The sequence below is a fragment of the Haemorhous mexicanus genome, chromosome 5, assembly GCF_027477595.1.
Source record: "Haemorhous mexicanus isolate bHaeMex1 chromosome 5, bHaeMex1.pri, whole genome shotgun sequence".
Classification (NCBI taxonomy): Eukaryota; Metazoa; Chordata; class Aves; order Passeriformes; family Fringillidae; genus Haemorhous; species Haemorhous mexicanus.
Genome location: NC_082345.1, coordinates 42,945,934 through 42,971,796, shown reverse-complemented (window position 1 = coordinate 42,971,796; position 25,863 = coordinate 42,945,934). Strand labels below are relative to the sequence as shown.

General features: G+C 43.1%; 1 protein-coding gene across 6 annotated transcripts in view; it reads left to right on the top strand.

Annotated features, from left to right (window-relative positions):
• TBC1D30 (TBC1 domain family member 30) overlaps window positions 1-4,137 on the top strand; it is a 50,877-nt gene extending 46,740 nt beyond the window's left edge. For 4 of the 6 annotated variants that reach the window (XM_059846988.1, XM_059846985.1, XM_059846991.1 and 1 more), the window contains 2 exons: window positions 150-206; window positions 1,529-4,137. In XM_059846988.1, the coding sequence (XP_059702971.1) occupies window positions 150-206; window positions 1,529-2,310 (839 nt within the window). In that variant the 3' untranslated portion in view covers window positions 2,311-4,137. The remainder of the gene's footprint in view (window positions 1-149; window positions 207-1,528) is intronic. The other 2 variants (XM_059846986.1, XM_059846989.1) reach the window with 1 other exon arrangement.
• Window positions 4,138-25,863: the final 21,726 nt, after the last annotated feature.

The following is a 25,863-nucleotide window of genomic DNA, read 5'->3' as shown; positions in this document are numbered from 1 at the left end:
TACATTTCACCAAATAGACAAAGTAAGAAAGACTGATGATATAACATTATAACAAATGATGACATTAATGATATAACATTAGTAGTAAAGTAGGTACTGCTTCATGCAGACAGAAAACAAGAAGGTGATCTTTTTTCTTCTTTTGTCAGGATCTGAAGATGATGACCCTGGGGTTTTCTTAGGTCCCAGGGACCAACTAAATAATGGTATTTAAAAGTGGCTTTGCTATCTGAGTGCATTATGTTGATCTCTCTGATTTAAAAAACTTAAAGTCTTGGCATTCTTGGAATTGACATACTGATGCACTGAAAAAATTGAATGCAGAGGTGAGGATGCTTCAGATCATGTGGCAGGTAGATTCCTAGCTGGTCTGTATTATCCAAATGCCTCTAAATTCATCTGGGCATGGCAAATTATGCAACTGAAGGAACTGGCTTAGATGTTCCATTGTGGCTGGCAGCTTCCTTAGCCATAGTGATACTGTTGTGAGGACTGAGCTGGACATCAGTCCCTTATTTAACAACCCATGTTATGGAGTCTGTCTCCCTGACTGTCAGACTCAGCAGTGCCAGGGTTGGCATGAAATGTGTAGCTGAAGGTTTTACTGGGTGTACAAGCTGCACACAGCCCCCCTCATTCATTCCTCCCTGCTTAGGTGTCATCCTTCTAAGTTCACTATTGAAATTCACTGTGCAAATGGGTCATTGTGGAGAATTTTTATTTCTCTTCTAGATTGTGTGAACCTGTGCTAGCAGGAGCATTGGAATACATGGAACTGCAATTTTTTATTTACATGGTTTAGAAGGAATTTTTTTTTTTTTTAATATTAGTGAAGTGTTTGCTTTGAACAGAGGCTGCAGCCAGCAGAAACAGTGCAGACAGTAAAATGTTGATTCTCAAGGATGCCAACCTCTACCTTCCAAACACAAATCCTTCTAATCTTACTAATCATGGCACAGGGCTGGGTTTGTCATTTAATCAAACTGTCATCTAATCACTAATTCTACTCCTCTGGCTTATTAAGATGTGGTTTTATGCATTAAAAGTACTTCAATTCATTTTCCATTTTCCAGTCATACAAGCCTCATAGAAAGGCTTGTGTGACTGACCTCATATGGAGACTGAATTGCCTCTTACTGTTGGTAGAGAAATGAAGGAGAGGGGAAATATGAGAAGCCAATATTTATGTTAAACTATCAGTTATAGTTCAATTCCAAAAATCAAAAAGCTATTTTGTAAATTATATATTTTCATGGTATTCCTGGCTTGGGGTTTCCCCAGAGGTGCAAAGCAGTGAGGGAGGGCAGAAAATCCTTATATAGAAGGTGCTGCTTTGTGTTCAACTCTAAGACATAAGTGAAATTCAGTGATGATTTTTAAGTTTGGATTGTTTTTTTTTAAATACATTCTGTCCTACAAACCTTTGCCATATCTCAAGAAAGGTATCAAATTTGGTGATAGATCCTTAGAACATTAATTTGTTTTGTTCTTTAACAATACTGTGTTTCTTTTGAATGCTTTCTTTCAGACAAGGGGCCAGTTACCAGCCTCCTCCCTTCTCAGGTAAACCATTCCCCAGTGATAAACCACCTCCTTTTAGGAAAGAAGATGAAATTGAATAACAAGTCTCTCAAAAATGCTGTTATTCACATCCCAAGCCATGCTACGGGGAAGATGTCTCCCATTCCCCAAGAAGATCTTAAAACAAAACTGAACTCTCCGTGGCGCACTCACATACGAGTTCATCGGAAGAACATTGCTAGGGCCAAAGGCCAGCTGGGCTACGGGGATACCGTAGGACTGATAGATGAGCAGAGTGAGAGCTGTAAAACAAATAGTCCTGGTGCAAAGGAGGAGGCTTCCAAACATTCTGACTTTGCAGAAAGAGAAGAAGGTGGTTTGGATGACAGGACTACTCGGAAAGCTGAGCAGCAGTCATCTGAGGCAGACTCTACGGACAGCGGTACAAACATGTCCATGGTTCAGCTAAAACTGGAAGCACTGGAACTCAACTCAGATACCCAAACTGATGTGGAGCCAACATCCCATCAGTCCAGCCAGCCATGTTTATCAGAGTCTTCCACTACATCCAGAGACAGTGGAAACCTGGCTAAATCTCCCCAGCCTGGGAACCCAAAGCCACAAGTCTTCAATCCTTTTCCCAGTGTCAAGCCTCTTCGAAAGTCAGCCACAGCCAGGAATTTAGGGCTGTATGGCCCCACTGAAAGAACACCAACAGTACACTTCCCACAAATGAGCAGAAGTTTCAATAAATCTGCCAGTGGCAGCAGCGGGACAAGGAAACGATGATGTGCTGGTACTTATTATTTCTAACAGCAACAAAAGAATTTGTATTGCCTTTTTTTAAATGTGTGCATGTGTATGTGCGTCCCAAAGCGTTTCTAATTGCTAGTTAAGTAACGGGGACAAAAGTGGTTACCAGATATATAAATATGTGTCTTTAAAAATAGTACTTCCATGTTGTTATGGGATAGATTAGTGAAGATGCACTCTGGCACCCTATTGTTAATTCTGATGGTCCTGTGTAAAATAAACATTATTTGCAATGTGAAGCATACTGTTTCCTAAAGTCTAACTCAGACATTAAATCACCAGCTGCCTTTAACCCCTCAGCCCCCCATGGCTGCCTCCTGTCTAGCTGAGCTCAAAGGACCAATTTTCCAGTGCAGCAGACAGGTGTAACAGTTTTTGTCACTGTTAAGCAGCTTCCCCATCCGACCTCATCATCATACTCTGGGAGTAGCTGGAGAAGCCACGACAAACAGAAGCACAAGCAGCCCTGGCAATCAAAAGTGTCACTTTGTGACATCTGGCTTCAGATATTCTTGAGCAGCATTTTGTGCTTCTCTTCCCACAGCAATTCTCTGCTGATACTATTTTTAATATAAACCTAAACATTGAGCATGAGAACAGCAGACATAAGTCCATCCACAAAACAGGTTTGCTCTTTCTCTGTTACAGGTGTACATACGTACATTTCTGTTACTCACTGCTGGAGAGTTGCAGCACTGTAAAATTAGGAATTAAGTACAACTATTTGTATAGTTGTATGATTATTATTATTCTGACGCATCTTGGCTTCAATGGATTTAAAAGCTATTATCTAGATTAGATTTGTAGTTAAATAATATTTGCCAACTTAGCAGTAGGTAAAATATATGAATGTTCCAAAGTAGTTTAGGGGTTTAAATTCTATAAATAGAGTGATTAGATACTTAGAGTGCCACTTCCCATTAAAAGCCAACACATCAGCCACTATGTTAGTGGCATGTGCCCTCGGGCTTCCATGTCTTGGTTCCTCTTTGGTGTGAAGGAAAGTGATAAACTGAATATTTATTTCCAAGTCAAAAAGCAGAGCTGATAAATACCATAAGGCAAGTATTTATATGTATATAATAGAGCTAGATAGAGAAACTAAACCTAGATCATTCAACTTCAGGATTGCAAAATCAAGTACTCAAACTCCAAGAAATTCAGGTTGTTCTTCAATCATTGCAGCTCTGTCAAATGGTATATTCTGAGTGTGATTCCAAGTTTCCTGTGGCATGAATGGGCCAATATTTTAAACTGCAGTAATGATGAATCAGCACCATTGTATGTAATATCTTTCTTGTTTTAAAAAATTCTTTGTTAAATTTGCAAATTAATATATATCATTGTCTATGAATGTATTCCATAACCTATAGTATGAGACACCACTTTTACTGTATACCATAACTTATAAGCTGTACAATATACTCTGTTCATTGTTGTGGGAACAGTTTTATTTTGCTGTTGTTTCATATAAGTGTATGCATATAAAGTAATATACAACTAGGAACACTATAATTATAAAACAGATGTAGGTCAGATCTTGCCCCTGCCTTATTTCCAGGTGATAGTAGTATTGTCACTAATGATTACTTACAGCGCTAAGTAAATTTAAAATAATGTAGAATTTAGTCTCTGATTATTGATTGTATGTGAATTGTTTTTGCACTGAATTAGAAGGAATGGACTTGTCAAAAATTTTCCTGTGAATCATCCTCCCCAGTTTTTCTTAGCTTCAGTGTATCACACGGCTGTATGCTGAACCCATACAAATAAAAGGACTGTCAGTCTGTAAAACCTGCTAAAGTGGTCCAAGTATGTGCATGAATTTTCAACATCTTATGAAGTAAGCAGTGGGAAATCAGTAAATTATGCCTGATATAGGTCTGGGGAAAGAACAACACATTCTAATGATTCAGAATGAATAGTAATTTACAAGTGTGCATTCAGGTCTTGGACTGTTAGGATTGAGGTGAAGGAACCACAGCTGCTCAGTGCATTTGTTTGATGATGCTTGCTGCAGGAAATTTTCTTAAAGTACTACTTGATTAGAAAATAGTGTCATGTTAGCTACCTCAGAGGTACATTTCTGTACCTCAAAGGATATTCACTCTACCTGAAATACTGTTGGAACATACAGCAAAAGCAACTTCATTGCTTAGTACTGAGATAGAGCATAAAAATAAGTTTCAGAGAAGCAGGGAACTCCAGAGAAGTTTCCCATTGTTTTTCCTTAAAGAATCCCTTGAGAAAATGAGGTCTAGTGGTGAAGCAGGTTGTGCTTGAAAGAGTGGCATTGCAGCACTGAGGGTGCTGGGAAGTATGATGGTGGGAATCTGCTCTGTAAATATTTTGTTCTCCTTGAGCCTTCTTGTTCTAATGCTCTTCCCTGGGACCAAATGACATTTATGTTTGTTGGGGTTTTTAAAAATTCCTAGAGTTTGGTTTTTGGAGTTTTTTTTTGGTGGTGTTTTTTGGTTTGGTGGGGTTTTTGGGTTTTTGTTTTTGTTTTTTTTAAAGGAATTTAATAGGATCATGTTGACTTTTACTTCTGAGCATGTGTTTCACCATCATCAAATGAAAGCTCTCAAAGGACAGGCATTTGATTCCATTTTGCAGACACTTACAGGTTTGCAAGTGGAAACAGGTCCACAGCTATTCAGAGATTATTAGAAATTTTCTATGCTTTGGGGGTAAAAATAGCAGATAGAATAGATAAGTTTTTCAGAATTGCTGTCAGCAAAAATTTGTTTTATCCACAACTGCAGCTCTTGTGCAAATTCAATTTTGTGTGACTCACAAAAATCCTACTTCCATTCAAAGCAACCGAAGTGGTTATTAGAAAGGCAGCAAAACATTATTTCATGCAAAAGTAAAATGCAGCCCTTTACATAGGTATTTCCAGCTCAGGTAAAAGCTCATATTCAATATTCAAGATTTAAAATCTGTATCAAACTTTCACAGCATCTTTTTTAAACCGTGTGAGATATTTCCTACAGAAATAAGGTGAGTTGTTTCACTGTACTGTAGTTTTCCTTGACCTCCCTTGCAAGGAGTTATTTTGTGCCCATCCTTGGGCAGTAGTAGCATCTGGCTGACTGGCAGGGAGCCTGTATCATCTGACAGCAGCTCCACTGAAGTATGAAGAGATAGAAAACTCATCCAAATGCATCCCTATCCTAGTCAATGCTTCGTTTGCTCCAGTTTTGCTTGCTTTTTATTGGTGAAAGATTCATTCAAGGCAGGGGGTTGTGGTAGAGCCCTGCCAGCGATTTGAGATGCTCAGTCATGCCAGGCAAGAGCCCTCAGGCTGTGTGCCATCAGCCAGCAGGGAGGTGACTGATTTCTCAGGCAGCCAGAAGCTGCTCGGACACCTTTGCACACCTCTGTGTTAACGGTGGCCTTGGGAAGGTGGGCTCCTTTGTGGGAGGGGTGAATCCAGCACACTGCAGGAGAATGCATGTGTGAAGGGTCTCTTCTGCATACCCTTTCCCAAGATATTTGACACAGTTTAGGGCACGGAAGTGGTTTGCAGGGTCAGACCATGCTCAGGCCCAGCCTCCCCCAGCCTGCAGGATGCCATTTCAGCTGTGCTTTGACCTACAAGCAGCACACAGCACTTACTGGCTCACCACAGGTTTAAAAAGAACCACAAATGCTTCCAAGTCTTTACTGATAAAACTGTATCAAACCACACTGGTTTACCACAAATAAGCAGGCAGGCATGGTGGTGGCACCAGAGGCAATGCGTCCGGATGGAGAACTTGGGAGGAGGGAAGGATCAACTCGTCCAGGCAAAAGGTACAAGAAGTTTTGAGGGAAAGCAAACTCCTTGGTGCCTGTGTGGCTTTTTAGGTTTTTAGTTGCAGACAAGTCTATGGCATGCTGCTTCCTGCCCATCTTTGCTGTATTCAAAATGGTCATGGACTTGCCTGATGCCAGCAAGGTGCACATCCTGCACATCCTGCCATGGTATTGTCCACCCACTTGGTAGCCCAGTGGTTGCTCCTGCCCTGGTAGGAGGGAGATGCCAGTGGAGAGCCCTCTGATGAGGTTCACTGTGGCCCACTTCACACTGACCTACCTACACCTCTCATGAACGTGTATGGTTTTTTATTCTCACTTGTTGATTTTCTGATGTTTTATATTTGTTGGTGTCATGGGGAAATTTTTTGATCCTTTCCTCATTTTTTGAATACTGCATCAGGAAAGACAAATGCTTTCTGCATCTCAGGACTCAATAGTTTTGCAACTATTCCTCTATGTTTGGCTTGTATTTTGCCTTTGTGAACACCCAACCCTTGCTAGTATTAATTGTCTGGGTGTTTGGTGAGAGTTTTCAGGAAGAAAAGGGTAACCATGCTGGTCGGCTTAGCCCAGTGTCTTTTCTCTGACAACTAATGGTTGGAAATGGCCCAGTATGGAGTCCTGCAGGAACACAGCACATTCAGAGACAGCCTTCCCTTGGGGCAGTCATCCAGTTTTGTCTGGGTTGAGTACATCACCCAGAGGCGAGCTGGATGTTGGGCCAGCAGCTCACCCACAGCGGAGTGCTGATCTGGGCAGCTGAGTGCACAGCAGGGACCACAAACAGAGGTTCATAAGCAGGATTTCCTCCTTCACATGGAAAGAATAATAATAATGGAGACATGGCCAAGAATGAAAAGAATAATAAACACCACAAAGTGTGAGCCTGAAGCAGCAGCTGTCGTGGTGGTTCCTGCTGGGTGCTGGACTGCCTCTGTGGGCTCCACTTGAGCTTCCAAACTCATGGTGATTCCTCCCTTCCAGGCTGACTAGCCTCCCCTTGCAGGGGAGATGACAAGGGACTTAGCTGGAGGGATCCTCCAAAGGAGCAGAAGGTGGGAAGGTACTGGAAAGCCTCACAGGCCCTCAGAGGGTCAGTCATGCTGAAAGCCCCAGATCCAGGGCATCACACAGCCTGTTCAGTGATGAAGGACTCATGGGCAGTAGTCCCCAGCCAGTTTTTCAGCCCCTTTTGGGTACAAACAGTGGTGTTGCTCTGCTCCTGCTGCTCACTGTCCCCGATGACTCCTCCACCTTGCTTTCCTTTCCTAACAGTTCTGGTGGCTGCTGTAGATGACACATGGGTACAAACCCAGAGTGAAGGGCAGGTGCCAGTCTGTGCAGACCCATCCCAAGGACAGCTGTGGAAGGAAGGTGTTCAGCCAGCAAGTAGGAAGTAACTTTATTCTTAGGAAAAATAGGAAAGGTCTCTGGCAACCACCCAGCACAGGCATAGGAGTGCCATGTTAAGACTTTGAGAGGCTGAAGATTTACAGCTTACCAGCAACCAGTCCCAGGTGCTCAGGAGAGGAGAGCTGAGTGGAACCTTACAAAGCATGAGCCTGTAGTTCCAGGCACCAAAAAGTGTCAGAAATTGTTCAATTTTTTCCACCTAACTGTGACTTATAATTGCAGCTTCTCTTACTCTTCTAATGACATCTCTTAATGAAATTGTGTTTCTTTCTTTACTGTCATTTTCTTTTTTCTTTTAATAAATGTAGGTCTATTGGTCTGTTTTATCTGCATCAACATAGACCTGATAGTCTTCTGCTTCTTCCCACACTACTAGTCACTTACATTGGGCATACATAGTGCCCTTTTGAACTCCAAATTACTGTGTATGATAATTTTTATACTGTTTCCCCTGCACTGGTAAACTTTTCACCCAGTTACAACAATACTGTTCAGTGTCTGGCCTCCAGTGCTCTTGGAGAAGAGTCCTTTCTCCAGAGGGAACAAAAGGACTCTTGTCTGCTTGGCAGAGGGCCAGGTGACTCGGTGTTGCTCATGTTCTCTATTCCCAGTAGCCAGCGCTGAGCCACTGATTTCCATCCACACTGGAAAGTGTTTCACAAAGAGTTTGTTGTTGAAGAGGGGCTGCTTCTGCAGCTGTGGGAGAGGCAAGTTGTGCCACACTGCTGCTGAACCTCCAGGCTGGTGTGACAGAGAGAGCTGGGGAGGATTTCACGATTGCAGTTGGCAAGACATGATAGCATCTTCTGTAAACGTGCTGCAGTGTCTGGCCGCAGAGATGCAGTTCTGCTGCTAGAGGTTAGCCCAGCTTTGCAGCCACCACCAGCAGCAGGTCAGCGATGGGTGCTCTGGCCCAGTCTGCACTCTGGCTTTCTGTGTTCACACCCATTCGAGGTGATCTTCTAGGTACGGTCACTAGGTGCCACTGGTGCTCCACGCAAGCAGAAGTGCTGCAATTCCTGGGAAAGGAAATCCAGCCATAGCTTACTGTTTTCATTTTTTATTCATTTTCCATCAGATGTGAAGCAATTTCTAGTCTGTTTGCCTTTGATTTCACATTGCAACCCCTCTGCTCTATTTGACTTCTCTTAGTAAGCTTGCTGACCTTGCAGAGTGATGGAGTTAAGCTGTTCCAAAGGCTGAAAGAAACACCCCACCTTTTGGTTAAACTTCTGTAAAAAATAACCACAACAAAATAGAGCTGTACTAATAAACTCCTCTCAGATGCTTACCAGCTTGCTGCTCTGCCCTGGAGAGCTTACTGCTCAACCCATGAATGTTTTAAACTTCTGGAGCTTGAAAAAAAAACACATTCAGGTATCCAAATGTGGATCTTGTGCCTTGAAGAATTGCTTGCCTTAGCTGAGAACTGGAATTTGAAGTTCATGTGCCAGTCATCAGCAATCAGTACTGACTCCAAGTGGGCCCATGGGAATCTCGTGAGGTTTGACAAGGCCAAGTACTGGGTGCTGCACCCAGATCAGGGCAAACCCTGTATCAGCACAGGCTGGGAATGGACAGATGGAGAGCAGCCCTGCTGAGAAGGACTCAGGGGGAGAGACTGGACATGATCCAGCCATGGGCACTCCCAGCACAGAGAGCCAGATGTGTCCTGGGCTGCATCCAAAGCAGTGTGGGCAGCAGGGCCAGGGAGGGGACTGTGCCCCTCTGCCCTGCTCTGGTGAGAGCCCACCTGCAGTGCTGCATCAGCTCTGGGGTTCCCAGGAAAGATGAGGAGGTATTGGAACAAGGGCAGAATAGCTCTGTCCAGGGCAGGGCCCCAAAGATGGATTGAAGCACCCTCCTCTGAAGAGAGCCTGAGAGGCTTGGGGTTGTTCAGCCTGGAGAAGGATGGGGGGAGGCCTTATGGAAGCCTCCTAGTACCTAAAGGGGCATTTTATGAAAAATGGTGACAAAAGTTTTAGGAGAGCCTGATGTGATAGGACAAGGGGGCTGGTTTTAAACTAGAAGAGGATTGTAAAACACTGGTACAGGTTGCTCAGAAAGGTGTGGATGGCCTGGAAACATTCAAGATTAGGCTGGATGGGGCCCTGAGCACCCTGGTCTATTTGAAGTTGTCTGTGCTCATTGCAGGGGGTTGGACTAGATGGCCTTTAAAAGTCCCTTCCAAACCAAACCACTGTATGATCACATGGTGGCTTCTCAGGTAGATGCATGATCTAGACCCAGTCACTGTCAGCATCCAGCAAAATGATATCAGCCTTAGATTTGTAACTCAATTTTTCAGCAGCTTGTTCTGCAAATTGTTGTGACCAGACACATGCACAACACACAGGCTTGACACAGCCTCACTGAATGTGCACCAGACAGTTTACTGCCAGGAAAAATCATCAGCTGAATGCAGGTCACTTGAAAAACAAGCATCCTACATTCATTTAAGGACTTATGCTCTTAAAGTAGGAGCAAGATTTTATTAAGATGATTAAAAAGAAATGCAGCCCTTGCCTAGCCCTTGCAAGCCCTTGCACAGCAGCAGTGGCCTTTGGTGCTCTGTAAAATTCTTGTGTTTGGCTTCAGCACTTCACATGCACCTAGAATTCTGCCTTTGCTCGTGTCACCTCTGTGTCCCTTGGCTAAATCACAAGAGAGCAATCCAATGAAGCTGAAAAAAGGACTCTGATTAAATCTGAGATTGATCTGGTACATCTAGAGCTCCTCCTTGCTTTTACTAATGAAATTCAACACAGGGCAGACCTTGATGTGTGTGGGCAGAGCCAGAAACAGACTGATTTGGGGCATTAAATCAGGATGTGCCTAAAGAGATTGTGGTCATTTCTAGATCAGAGCAAGTGTGATTAGTTTAGCTATGTCTGGAGAAATTCAGCAATTAGTTGCTTTTAATTGCCATTTCAAGATACACCTCAAAGAAAGGTGTTACTTTTAGCTTAGAATTTGTTTTTCTCTTGTAGAAGCAGTGATGTCCATGACCAGAATCCTTGAGACTGGACAGTTCCACCCAGTGGTTCCCCTCCTGAGGAACAAGTGTCTTTACTGTTGACTATTCCCTGTTTTAGAGGACAAGGAGGAGTGGTCTGCAGCTCCTGTTGAGGTGGCAGCACCACACACCCAAAGTTGAGTTCCAGGGGCAAGAACATGGCTCTGTGCCATCTACACAGGATGCAGGGGTTTAATCCTGTGGGCTGTGGCTTGACAAAGGTGAAAGGGGAGGAAGATATTGACCTTTCCAAAGTTGCAGACAGTAGCTTTGTTTAAAAAATAGCTGTAGGTGGGTCTGTGCATCCCCTGGAAAGGCTTCCAAACATGAAGTGTATAAAAGCTCTGTCCTAGAGTTCTGACCTCTCACGTGGATGAGGGAGACCTGGACCCCACCACCTGTATGTGGTTAGATTTTTCATTATACAGAAATTATGGAAAAAGAAGATAGAGCCCTGTGCAGGAATTGTCTCAACCTCAGGCTTATTTCTTTAGATTAATAAAAAAAGGATGAAAGATACCAATGATGTAATTTAAATATCAAATCTATATTGGAGGTAACCCATAATAAATCTGCTGTGTCAATTCTCAACTTGCTTTCAAGCTTCTATTTGGCAGTGAGTACAGAATTGAGGCCTGAGCACCTTTGGCTCAGATACCATCTGTACTTTGAGCTGGAGTGGATCTGCATTTTGAAGATAGAGATTTTTGCATGTTTTTTCCTTCAAGGACACACAGTGTGCAGGCCATTGGCTGTTATATTTGTTAAGTTACAGGTATTACCAGGCTGCATGGTGAACACTGCTATTTAAATTAAAGCAATGGTAACCCTGCTGTAACCATTCCCCATTCTTCTAGAAAGTGACAACACCTCAGGCAGCAGCTTGCAGAGAAGCTGATGGTCTCTGGGCTCTGAAGCCACATGCAGCACTTGATGATGAGTTAGAGGGGCCAGAGCACTACACATGCAAGGTTGGTGTTTGCTGGAGTTCAGTATCAGGAAAAAGTGAGCTGGAAGCATCCTCACTGTAATGAAGCTGCACCTGCACAGTTCATGCAGGCAGGTGATTGGTTTTTAGCATGTTCACCTGCCAGCAGGTTGCCCTGCAGTGCCACTGGTGCTGATACTGACCATGGATCCCAGAAGCTGTTGCTGGTCTCCAGGAAAGGACTTAAGTCATAAACAAATGTTCTGGGTTTGGCTTACGCCTTCCTGTTTCCTCATGGCACAGGCTGGTGCCACCAGCGTCAAAGCTGGCAGTCTGAAGAATTTCGATTCCTTCCTTCCTTCCTTCCTTCCTTCCTTCCTTCCTTCCTTCCTTCCTTCCTTCCTTCCTTCCTTCCTTCCTTCCTTCCTTCCTTCCTTCCTTCCTTCCTTCCTTCCTTCCTTCCTTCCTTCCTTCCTTCCTTCCTTCCTTCCTTCCTTCCTTCCTTCCTTCCTTCCGCCACTTCCTTCCGCCACTTCCTTCCTTCCGCCACTTCCTTCCGCCACTTCCTTCCGCCACTTCCGCCACTTCCGCCACTTCCTTCCTTCCGCCACTTCCTTCCACGACTTCTGCCACTTCCTTCCTTCCTTCCGCCACTTCCTTCCGCCACTTCCTTCCGCCACTTCCTTCCGCCACTTCCTTCCGCCACTTCCTTCCTTCCTTCCGCCACTTCCGCCACTTCCTTCCTTCCGCCACTTCCTTCCACCACTTCTGCCACTTCCTTCCTTCCACCACTTCCTTCCTTCCTTCCGCCACTTCCTTTCCTTCCTTTCCCTCTTTCTTCCATCCTTCTTTTATCCCTGAAAAGATCAAAAGCATTTTCTAGAGCTGATTTTTAGAAAGAGGCAGAGAAAACCCCCAATGGTAGCTGACCTGCATGTAATATTTAATTTATCCAGCTTTCCATTTCACATTTATTTCTTCTCACACAAGACCTGTGATGTGTCTCTAGAATTTCAGATGATAACTGAATGGTTTCTATCTCTGTTCCAGTACACTGCAGGGACCTAAGTGCAGTATCTGGTGATCAGCAAGGCAATTTTTGACAAGTGCACTCCTATTATGTACCAGCCAAAAGCTTCATTTTTTTTTTCATGTCTACTTTTCTCCTCATGAAGCTTTGTAAAGTGGGGTTTTTCTTTGTTGTTGTTGGGGGGGGGTTTGTTTGGTTTGCTTTGGTTTGTTTTTTATTATCTTTCCCCTCTGTTACAAGCCCTGTCCATTAGATATCAACACCAATGGAGTTTTTCTCCATTGGTGGATTTTTTTTTGAGCCGTAGCTGCTAAGAGCAGACCATGCCAACAAAACTCCCCAAACACCAAACCAGAAGAGGACATTGTTTCTAGCTCTCTTATGTTTAAGAAGGATTTTGCTGAAAGTTTGAACATCAGAAGGGAAAAAGTTCTCCCAAAGCTGTTACTCCTATACTGATTCTGGGTGATTTTGGAGGTGTAATGTGTGATTTCTTACCATTCTGAATAAAAAAAAGTGTTGCTGTCCTTCAAAATTGAGAAAGTAGTTGTTATTCAGGCTGATAGCAGCAAATAAATGACCTGCCTCCTGAAGGCAATCATTCTCAGAGTGAAAGATGAATGAGAAACCGCAGAAGCTTGCAGGAAAGTGAGAGCAATGCTCCACCCTGGAGAGGACTGGGGTGGGCATGGCTTTTCTCTTTCCTTCCTTTCCAGTACAGTGACCTGTGCTCTGGTTCCCTTTGTTAGAAAATAGCTAAAGTATGTATCTGAGACTATATTTTGGCCTTGCTGGAATTGCTCCAGTGAAATACAAGTCTTAGAAGGGAATTACCAGACAGCTGACCCTGCTACAGAACTAGCTGCAGGTTAAAATTTCTCACTGACTGCATATTTCACTGATGCTCAGAGAAGATGGAAGCACTGGGAATTTTCTGCAGTCAAAATTGACTGTGAATGGTGAGTGAAATACAGTTATTTTTTCTCTCAGAGGTGTGTCCCACTCTGAGGTTCTGTCTGAGAGTACTGAAAGCTTTGATGAGGGTCCTTTGATAACAATGAAAAGAGCCATGACGCATGTGCAGAAAACAAAAAGGAACTCCTGGTTTTATCTTCTCCTTTTCTCACACAATGGACTGACTAATTGGAAAAGGATTGGTAAGCTGCATCTTGATTGTTCACCAGCTTTTGAACTCTATCCAAAGCAGAGCATAAGTCCTGCTTGCTTTTCTCTCAGGCAGAACGTGCCCTCGCGATTTTCAAGCTCTGCCATTCACATATGCAGATAGTTACAGATGAAATGTATTTTTCATGATGTTTTGCTCACTACTCCCATGCAGAGAAGGGCTGGGGTGGAGAATGCCTCATATGCACCAACCCTGAAGTTATTGCTCTCAGAGTAAGTGCTGTAATATAACTCTGTTGTCTGGGTGGTATTGCCAGACTCTCTTTCTGGCTCTTGTAATAGTTTCTAATGCTGCTGTGATGCAGATTTTTAGTTTGCTTGCGCCATAGGATCTTGCTTGAAGTTAAGGCAGCTCAGGATGGGAGGAAGGTGTCAGCTTAGGTCTTTAGTTGCCTTCAAATGGTGGTCTCAGCTGAGCAAGGATGGACTCCATCCTCCTTGGTGCTTGTAAGGTCCTTGGGCCTATTGAAAGAAGCAGAGATATGCCAGTAAGGTGTCCTTTGCCCATCTTCCCTGGGCATAGTGCCCTTCTAAACCCAGCTAAGTTTCCAGCCTGAGCTGCTGGCTCTGTGCAGCTCTTCACCTAAATCAACTGGTCTGTGGGGTGCTTCCATCTACACTCTTGCTGTTTTCTTTGGAGGAAATGGGGAGCTGCTCCTGAAGCTGGTAATGCTGTCCTTGCAAGTAAGCACCTCCTTTTCCATATATTCTCACAAGGGAATATGATTTTAAGGCTGAACTACAGGAAATTTGCCTCCCTGGCTTTAGTCTCACAACATCCTGCAGTGGTTTAGACCCATCATCTAGAGAGCATAGCAGTGGCTGCAAGAGGTTGAACAGGACTACAGGGAAAGCAAGAGGATTTCTGGGGAAGGAACATCCCACTGGCATCTGTCCAGCCAGGAACTGCCACCATCAATAATAAAGCCTGTGGAGGGTGGGTGTCCAAACCAGCCCCTAGCCCCTGTGGCAGCTACCCTGAGGCCACTCTGATTTTCCACGTCAGGCTTTAGTCTGAGACCAGAGTGCTGAACAGCAGAAAGTGTAGAAGTGTAGGTACACAGTGTGTGGTGATTGGGAGTGGGGCTGTGGCTGAGCCTCATCCCCAGTGGGTACAGCTGTGAGCAGCAGGTGAGCAGCACTGACAGCAGTGAGCCATGGAGTGCCCAGGGGCACTGACCAACCACCAAAGAAAACAGAGGCACACTGGTGCAATGCATGGACATGAGGGGTATAAAAGGTTGGGCTAAAGCACAAGAAGGGCAGATACCTGAAGCCTTCTGAAGTGGTTTGGTGTTGCTCTGTATGGGTTGAAGCTTTCTGAAGTTGTATGCTGGTACTTTGTGTATTGTGGCCTTCTCAACGGTGACACGTGTGGTGGCAGAGAAGAAGTTGGTCTATAGTTTGCTGTTGTTCAGAGTTAAATGGAAAGCCAGAACCAAGCTGGTGAGCAAAAATCCCTTTATCTGGCAGTCACAGAACTCTCTGTAGGGAAGCTGTGCTGAGGGGAAGGTCTCTGTAAGGCTGCACAGAGCTTTAATACTTGTAAAACAGAAGGGCAGCTGGCAGTATGATTTTGAGCACTGCCTACTGCTACATGAATCAGTAACAGATTATGTGTGTATAAATGTGTAACCCTGAGGGAAACAAGGCTGGCTTTTCCTCTCAGCTCTATACTCCACAGAGTGGAGTATAGAGCTGAGAGGAAAAGTGGACTTATATTTTGCAAGAAATGGGGTTGAAACATTCTGGGTAGATTTTCCTTGATTTAGTTAAATTAACATAAACCAAAAAGAAAAAAAATTTCCCAGTATTGCCTATACTTCATACTCACATTTTTAATGAAACATTGCAATTTCCAGTTTCTATTTTTGCAATGTTTGCAATGCTATGAGATCTAACTCAAATCGTGTGTTCTATAGCATTGAAAAAGCCCTTCTCAATTGGCTTGGAACACTCCAATCCTCTGGCATTTTACTTTTGAGAGAAGAGTGGGAGTGGTTTTTGTCACCCTAAACTAGACTGTTAGAGAAGGGAAGGGGAGTTTGTCCTTCCCTCCTTTTGGCACACCTCATGTGTTTGTCTGAGCACTAAGCTGCCCACAGGCTCCTGGCATTTGCTAACTGGATGAAAAGGGCTCAATGCAACCAAAACTTGAGTTGCTTGTAGAATGGCTACTCAGATTCACCTGAAACCTAAGGCAAATTTTGGTCTTTTTAGAAAATACTGAGGCTTTTCTAGTGTTTGCTGGTTTTCTGACAAAGAATTGGCATGATCTCTCAGGTTAGGATGCTCTGAGAAGTGTGAAATGAGACTACAATGCACAGATTAAGTGAATAAGCAAGTCATCAAGGGCTAAAGAAGGCCTGAAGAGATGGAGGCGTGGCTTGTTTGAGAAGAATAGGCATGCCTCTTATTTGCATTAGATTTTACCCTTCCCTTCCGCAGTAATCCCTAGGTCAATCAACAGTTTGCTGCGACTGGAGCAAAAACCCATGTCTCCTTTTTTCTTTTTTTTTTTGGTCACTCACAGGCATCTTGGGTTCAACAGAAAACTTTCTGACTTTGATCCAACTATTTGCCCAGAAGTTTCTGATGCTGTTCAGTATTTCACAATGGTACCAGCAGGGAATGTGTCAGCACAGGGTTTCTACTGAATTAACAGGCTGTTAGGAACACCCCTGGGACAGGAGAGGAGGAAGGCCACTGCAAGGCTGGGAGTAGGGGAGGTGAGGAAAGATTGCTGCAACATGGCAGTAGAAGAAATGGAAAGGAAAGTAAATAAACCTGAATACTAATAGAAAAAAAAAAAAACCAAGACCAAAATAAAATTATTAAATTTTTCCCACACAATTCTGTTTTGTTTGCCTATTGAGCCCTGTCAGGCACCTTGCCTCAGAGATGGCTAAACCAGTGTAGTGCCTCAGCTCCTCTTAAGGTAAACAACAACAACACTACCAACAAAATTAACTGGTCACTTTTTTGTTTGTTTGTTTTGTGAAAGAATGAATTGGACAGATGGAGAGTCTACAGACCTCTGTATACCATGATTGCTATCTTACTGTTATTTCTTTAGGTACAAGTAGTATGACGTCAAAAAGGATAAAAAGGGATATTTCATCAGGCCAGCCTGATACTGATCATAAATGACAACCAAATGATTTTGCAGAACAGTCTGAAGTTTGCACAGATAGAAGCTACTGATGACTATAATTTAAAAGACACTGGCAGATTAAAGTTAAATCATTTACTTAGTATAACACAGTGAGCCAAAGCCAACAAAAAGTTGAATCCCTTCACTGTCATCTCCAGGCTCAAATACAACCATCAAAATTGCTTATTTTCTTCAAAAAACAACCAATTCAAAACAAAAAGGTTCCTCTTGGGTTACAAGCCAGTACCTCCAGTGTCTTTAATGGCACTGTCTTTAAAACCCTTCCACAATTTTGCAATAACTGGGATTTTGTTCCTTCCAATATTTGGTTAACTACACATTTTGTTGCTTGGGTACTAAAGCTGAAATGATCAATTTTATGTATATTGTTTTACTTTTGAGAAACCCATAGCTATTATATTTTTTTGGTAATATATGCTGTATCTCAGAGTTCTGCATTCAGTCGTGTTTATAATCCTCCCCTGTTTCACAGTATCTGGATGGTCCCATATCTTATGTGAATAAGCTTCTCCTGAGCATGTCCCTGCACAAATCTGCTGTTCAAATCCCTGCCCTTTAACATCTGCATTTTGTGGAGTGGCCTAAAAATGGAATGTTTCAGGTTTTATTTTCTAGCTTTAACTAATTTCCCTCACCTTAGTCAGTTTCTCCTCCCCATAGTGCTTTTCCTTGTAATCTTTCCCTCCCCCTTTTTTTTTTTAAATTCAGTTGAAAGTTTTTCTTTGGAAGAAATGAAGATCCTTCCTTGTCATAAAGCTGTTGTAGACATAGTATTCTCTGGTGAATTATCCACCAGAGGATATTGGTTATTGGATATAGATTGCTTATAGAGGATATGGATATTTTGGCTTGTGATTTTTACTGTGTCTTTTATGAGGTAGGTATTCCCTGTTGATTTCAAGGGGAGTTGCAGGCACAGTAGAAGAGGAGAGTACTTGAGTAGGCATCATCATATGAAATTAATAAAAGAATTTGTGCTTTCAGTGTCCTTGAGAGTATGGAAATTGTGCCAATGGCATCAAGTATTCTTTACTCTTTGTTAAATGTTAATGAAGATTGGGGCTGTTATGTAGTCATGACATTTCCACATTAGTAGGTCCATCTGTCACTGAAAAGGAAGAAGTTAGGCTTAGTTATGTGGTTTATTGACCAACTTCTGTTACACACCATCCCTGAGGTTTTTAAAAGACAAATTTTTCATTTTGGAGAAGAGCAAACTTCTGCTGGAGTGAACAATGGCTGTGAAGGTGCCAAGAGTGTAGATGCATTAAAAATCATTCTCCCCCACCAAAAACCCCCCCAGTGACTGTCAGTCCAAACAGACCCTTTCTAAAGAAGGGTCTTTACTGGGACTCTGCTACATGCCAGCAGGGTTTATGTAGCCCATGCATTTCTGGAGTGGTATCTTCCATTCTCTGAGATTTTGCCACTCCATTCTCAGCACAGCTGATTTGAACTTCACCCATGGGCTGTGTTTTTGTGAGTTGAAAGCAATATTCCTTTTGGGTGTTTAATTCTGATTAGCTGCTTTGAACACCTTTGCTGATGTGAAAGTGTAAAAAATTGGCTGGTTTTTATAGCTCTCTTTTCCTTCTTCCCTCCAAAATTTCAGAAATGCTTTCTTTATCATATGGTGATTTATAAGTCCAATGTAGACAATTGAAAAGGAGACAGCCAGCTGTGTTATTTACCTTCTTTGGCACCCTGAGCCTCCAGCTAGGTAATCTGTTTAAATTGTCCAATATTCCTGGCAAGGCTCTCCTTGGTTTTCTCTTTGGTTTAGTCCAAACCCAAGGATATTTCTTCTTTTATCTTCTTGTTCCAAATTTCAAAGCCTTAATAAAGAAATGCATTGTCTTTGGAAAAACAAGTGAAGCTGCCAGAGAGAGAGGAGGGAAGGGAGCTTGCCTGGAGAAGCTGGAAATAACTGGGAATATTTCTGAGTGTAAACCAGGTAGGATCCTGCAAATCTAAAAATCTACAAAATTTTAAACTGCTGGGGGGTTACTTGAATGAAAGTTACCACTAGGTGAATTGCTTATTATCCTCCACCATGTGTGATAAGACTAGAATAGACCACTGTGATCCTCTTGTTGTTCTCTGTTTAACATCCTTACAAGGCCTCCTACCACTGCAGGACACAGGGGGAGATAGACCCAAACCTGTTCTGCAAAGCCTGGTTTCCAGGCATGGTCAATCCCTTCAGATGATGCCTATCAAGTTTAATAGGATTGCAGGCCTTATTTGCTGAATTTATTTAAATGGAAATTCCTAACAGTATCTTGGAGAAACACCCTTAGCAGATGTGCCTAGGTAGGTATGCACATAAAATTTCAGCTTTCTCTGCCTTAATTTAACTGCAAATAGCCTTTAGTTATTCTCTCAGCTCATCTCTGAATCTCCACATCTTTAGTCCTCTCCAGAAAAGTACTTGATTAATTCAAGCAAATAGGAACTGTTTCAGCAGGAGAGCCTGAGAGTTTTAGGCAGTGCAAGGTTCTCTGCTCAAACCTCTGCTTTCTGCCAAGGGGCACAGAAAGGCCTGTGGCTGACTTCTGTGTGGGGTCCAGCTCTGTAAATGTATCCTGGGGAGGTCCTGTCTCATCAGCCAAACAGACTTTTCCCCCTCCTCTGCTCTGTGAACTGTGCTGTGCCACAGGAATTAGAAACTTGGTGGTTAGGAGATTTAGAAGATTCCTACAGGATTCTGTGGGAAGGAACAGTACCCACAACACCAATTCACAGAGGAGATAACATCCAGCTACTGCCCATGGGACCCCTTGGGCTGTGTGGTTTCTGAGGCTTTCCATCTCCTGTTTTCTTTCTTTTGGCCATCTCTGAAAAAACTTCAGCTAGAGCAGGGTTGCATACAGGACATTTCAGTACAGGACAGTCACTTGAGAGTGGTTTCCACCTTCAATTCTACCTAATTTATCCAGTTTCCAGTTCATTTATGCACCTTCATGTTCTCTTGGCACTGGTGTGACACCTTAACCAGCTGTTAGTAATATAAGAGCAACATAGTGGTCTTGCAGCCCTGGAATCTAAAAATTGGTGTCAGGATCTGTTTTCTGCTAGCCTGTCTGGCTGGAGATAGTTCTAGTACCCTCTCCAAAGCAAGGTTTGCATGTTGGGGTACACACTCTCAAGGAAATCACAAATGAATCTGTGGAGCTCTAGTGGCTCTCCTGGCATAAGTTGAAGCTGAGCAAGAAATGGTGTTAGCAGACACTTGCCCAGGTTAGTTTTCTATCAAAAGAGTGCTGGCTGAACTCAGCTGAGCCTTCCAAAGGCAGGAAAGTTATATGGAGGCTGCATGAATAGAGCCTTGTGTTAGGCTTTCCTGTCTGCAACCTATGATATGAGACTGAGGCAGAAAGTGGAAAAGTACCAAGCATTACTGGTTAAATGTAGAAAGGGAAAAAAGAGACAAAAAAGATACAAGAAGATTGAAGTCTATATATGGGAGGATTTAAGTCTTCAAGCTCAAGTGTTTGTGAAAGGGTTGGGAAAAAATTGCTCTCCTTGGGCTCTCTTCACAAATAAATCATTGTCCTCTGTGACAGCACCACCACCACCACTTCCCTTCAGTAATAAAGCAGCACCATCATCAGGTTTCTTTGTTTTGGTCTATTAAACAAATTCCTTTTTTTGTTGTTGTTGTTCTTACACATGCCACCCATAAAATTCTAGCTGTCTTTGTTTCTCTTATTAGCTTTTTATTCCTAAGCTGTACTAATTGTTATCAATTCATCCTTTCATTCATGTCTTATTTCCTTCTCTTTCTTCATAATGTTTTTAGCTTATTTTGCACTCTTACAAAGTCAAGTCATTTTGTAACCATCACAGCCTTCTTTTCCAATTGTGGTGTTGTGGCTTTCTTAGCATCTAGTGAAATATACTTAAATATCTCCTAATTAACATTTTTCTTGTTGGAGTCATCTCCCAGCTGACTTCAGTCAATTGTTTTCAGCTTGGCTGAAGGCTGGCCCTTTTCAAGCCTCAAGGATGTGTATAGCTTGGACTTTGTTCTAGTTACAAAGAACAAAGGTAATGAAACCATGACTGCTGGCTCCTGTGCTTTCACTACCTTCTACTTCTGCTAATGGTCTTTGTGTAAACAGGAGGGCTAAATTTAAATCTCCCCATATTGGATGTAATGCTTGAATTCAGATGCTGCCTATGATTCTCAAAAACAAAGGGAAATCTCATATATGAACTTAGAGATCCTTGAAATTCTGATTTTCTCCTTCCTGAACACTGCAGATTGGTCTGGTGGGACTCAGTCATCAGCAGGTCACTGCTCTGCTGGCACGAGCAGCCTGTGCTTTGCTTACTAGACTGTCTTTTTCTCCACCCATGAGTCTTCTTGTCTTCCTGACTTTTCTCCCCATCCTTTGGGAAAGGGGAGTGAGCAAGTGGCTGTGTGGGTATTTGGCTACTGGCTGGAGTCCATTGAGCCTGAAGAAGACAAAGCTAACAAGAGCTCACAGCCACGTGTCTAAATAGAGGAAGGGAGGACCCTTAACCTGGAGGTGAAATCTGAACTCCAAACAGTGAATCTTCTCCTCTCATAGTAAAATGTAGAGAATGAAAAATTTATAGCTTTCTTAACATTAAACAATGAAGTTAAAAACACTGAAGTCCCAAAAAGAAAGAACTGTTACATCTCAGTGAGCAAGAGAGCATTGAAGGATTGATGTGCGACCGATGCCAGTGTTTGGGTTTCATCTACAGCATCTCCCTTCAGCCATGCTCAAGTGCATTTTGCCTGTTACAGTTTTCATCAGCAGCTTCCACGGCTGATTGCTCCTGCTGCAGGCACCCCACTGCTTCATGGGATCCTGGTTTATTAACCCAGCACTGTTTATTCCCCCCTTAATTCCGAATGTTTGCTTTTTTTGTCTGCTACGGAACATCAAAGGATGGGGTCCCTTCTTTTTACTATCCATGTTTTTAGTAGTGGGAAGGACTTGCTGAAGGACTTGCTTTTCTGGAAATTTCTTTGTTTTCAGCAAGAAAATTTCTGAACAGACAAATGCCACTGATGCATATAGATTTTCTATTTAAAACCAGAAAGAATCCTGCAGTATTGGAGGCACTTAAGAGCAGCAAAAGGGTTTTTTTGTTTTTTTGTTTTTTTTTCAGTCTGCTGCTGAAACATGTTGGGGATCTCTGTGAAAGTCTATGTGGATTAATAGCATGATTTCTGAAGAGGAAGGCATCCATTTTCTAGGATTGTGTGGGGTTGATACTGTCTTTGTGGCTTTCTAAAATTTTTTCTTCCTAGGCTATGAAACACTGCTCAGCACACACAGGTTATTGTGGGCTTCAGTTATGATAGAAATGCATATGCTTTAGCTTCTCCTGGAAACATGAAAGAACTTTTTTGCTTTGCTTTATGAACTCTTTTGAAATGTGGTTTCACTTCGAGACACTGTTACAATAAAATATTTACTAATATCCCATGCAAATATCAGCCTATATGTCCAGAGGCCAAAGTAAATACAGACTAAGGACTACATTTACACTTTCCACAGGAACAGGCTGGAGGCCTATATTTTGGGACCTGTTCTGCTGCCCACACTGTCATGACTTCTGTGTTCTGTGGTGCCTTTTGGAGCACAGTTTTGGATTCAGTATCAGCCATGTACCCCCATCAGCAAGCACTGTGGTAGATCTTGTAGGCACAGGCTGAACAGATACAGACCCTGCTGTGCTGTTTTTGGCCATAATCTAGAGATCTGTCCACCTGGGTTACCTCTAAAAGATGCATGGTTTGGGTTGAGGGGTTGTGTCTCACGTACAGGCAGCAAGAAAGAGGGTCAAATTTTAAAGCAAATGTAGATGTATTCATATATAGTCAAAATTAAGTATAGGAGTACCTAAGGTCTCTCTTAGATTGGGAGTGTCTCAGTAGCTAGATGAAAAGACAAACACACTTGAAAATCCTTTTGCCATCTTTTGGTGGTCCATCAGGAACAGCCAACTCCCTCCTTCTACCCAAGACTTCTGTGAACTGTCCTGCTCTTTACCCAAAACAAAAAATGTCCCCCTGGAACAGATTCTGTTTCCAAGGGGAATAGCCCTGGTCCCAAGGGGTGCAGTGCTCAAGATACAGTTTGAGATACTCAGTTCCCCTAAAGTTTAAAGCTGAAGCCCCTTCAGAGTTGTGTTGAATATGTTGCATTAATCGTCCCTTTGCCAACCCTGTTTTGAAAGCTGGGGGAAGAGGAGCACAGCATTCCTTCATGATATGTAAATTTTGTTGGCTGTTTGTTTGAAGTACATGGCTCCCTGTAATTGTAGTTTTTTGCTTCAGATTTCTAATCCTGTTCATTCTGTCATGGATTTGCACATATTATTCTAATCATGGCAGGGCAATCCATAGCTTCCTTTCCTACTATGCAGCCAGACTAGTTTCTCTGAAATCAAAGTCCTGGGACTTATTTTGTTTATTTTGCTTCTTTTAAATAAAGAGACTTTCCAAACAAAGAGCCAAACAAATTTTCCAGTGGGCTTCCTAGATTTGTTCTGCTTCAGTTGAAGAAAGATGTAGGACAAGTCAAAGTGTATTATGGAACAATGGAAAAAACAGAGATTAATACGCTGCTTTTTCTTTTTTTTCTTTCCTTTTTTTTTTTTTTTTTCTGTGTTGAAGAGCTCCCTAAACAAAAGCAGCAACATTTCAGAGTCCAAATCTGGGTGTCCTTGAAACATGTGTCTGATCTCACCTCTCTGAACAATGAGCCTCCTTACAAAGCAAGTGCCAACTGCTCTCCCGGAGTTCATTTGAACTTCCTCCAGCTTCAGAAGAAAGAGAAGCAAGAAATTCCACTTAGGATGCCAGCAGGTCTCGTTCATGTAGCTGGCAGCTCTGAGGGATTCCAGATGGCTTCAGCCCTTCTTTTGAACATATCTTTTGATCTCATTTAAGTTTCCTCCTGATTTCACCTGCTCTGTGTTTACCAACTGAAGGATATGCAGGTGGACGTATTAACTTCACCATAGGACACAAATGGATTTCATTTTGACTTTGTGTGCAGGAGGGAGGTTGTGTAGTACAGCTAATGCAGCTCCAGTTCCACTCCATGATTTATGATTCAGAAACCACAGTATAATTTTAACAGACAGAACAAACAAATGGAAACCCTCGTCTGTCCCCAGTGTGTTTTCTAAATGTTACGACGTGTACTCTTCAATCTAGTGGTCACCTAGGAAGTCAAGAAAGAAACGTTTTTAGAATTCACTTCTGTGATCACATATTTTTTCCTCTTCTTTGTTTACATATTTATAGATCTCTTTATTCACAAACAAATTGTTTGTCAACCTTTTGAGCTATGTTATTGGACATTTCCATAACAAGTAGCAAAAAATAATTTGTTTCAACAAAGACAGCAACCTAATTACATTTAACATTGTACCTGAATCTGTATGTTGTGGAAAGAGGGAGAGCAGTCAGGATCACACACTGGTAGGCAGCTGACAGAAGAAGACATCAGAGTGCAGCAGAAAAATAAGATTGAGCTGGATTCTCATCAAGGGGGACATGAAATGGGTCAGTCTGCAGAGACGCAGGACTTTGCTGGTTGGGTTAGCATGTGCCTTCATCTGAGAAGGGATCTTCTCAGCCCATTTTAACTGCTGAGTGTAGACCACTTCTTGACTTCTGTTTAGGTACATGCCCCTTCTGCATGTTGTCTGTGTCACCATGAGGCTCAGGTGTAAAATTTTCTCCATAGTGTGGTCTCTGTGGGATGCATGAGTTAGAAGAAATCTGTTTCACATTTTACCAGGTGTGCTGCTTCTGTGAGAAGATGCCAGAAGCACAGAGCCAATGCCAGCAAGCTCCAAGACAGACCTACCACTGGCCAAGGCTGAGCCCATCAGTGACAATGGAAGGATCTCTGGGATAACAGATTTAGGAAGAGGGAAAATTCTCTTTTCAGGAGCAGAGAGGAGCAGAGCGGGAATATGCGAGAGCCACAGCTCTGCAGGCACCCAGGTCAGTGAGCAGGCAGGGGGAGGAGGTGCTAGAGCTGAGCTTCCCCTGCAGCCCATGGTGAAACAGGCTGTCCCTCTGCAGCCCATGGAAGTGCACAGTGGAGCTGAGATCCATTGGCAGCCAGAGAACATCCCAGGCCAGAGCAGGCGGATGCCTAAAGGAGGCTGTGACCTCAAGAGAATCTCATGCTGGAGCAGGGTTCTTACAGTACCTATGGACCTGAGGAGACAGGAGTCTGCACTGGAACAGGTTTCCTGGCAGGAATTGTGACCCTGCAGGGGACCTATGCTGGAATAGTCTGCTCCTGAAGGACTGTGGTCTGTGGAAGGGATGCATGCTGTAGCAATTTGCAGAGAGCTGCAGCCCTTAGGAAGGACTCGTGTTAGAGGAGCTCATGGAGCACTGTCTCATGTGGGAGGGACCCCACACTGGAGCAGGGGAAGAATGTGAGGATTCTTGGCCCTGAAGTGGATGGAGTGGCAGGGGCAGCATGTGATGAATGGACGGCAGTCCCCCATTCCCCATCTCCCTGTGCTGCCTGGGAGGAGGTGGAAAAGTGGAGGTGGGGAGTGAAGGTCAGGAAGAAGAAAAGTATAGGGGGAAGGTGATTTTAGTTTTGGTTTTATTTCCCATCATCCTACTCTGATCTGGTTGGTCATAAAGCAAACTGATTCCCCCCACATCGATTCTGTGTTGCCTCTGACAGTAACAGGTGAGTGATTTCTCCCTGTCCTTGTCTTGACCCACCACTTTTCCTTATATTTTCTCTCCCTTGCCCAGCTGAGGAAGGGGAGTTGTAGAGTAGCTCTGGGGGGCAGCTGGCACCCAGCCAGCATCAGGCCACCAGACTGCATTAGAAATGGCATTGTCAGGGTGAATGACATAATGCACACTACTGATGATGCAGAGCAGACAATCAACATTGCTTAGTGACTCTTCTGTTAAGTGAAATCCAAACCATGTTTTTTGTCAG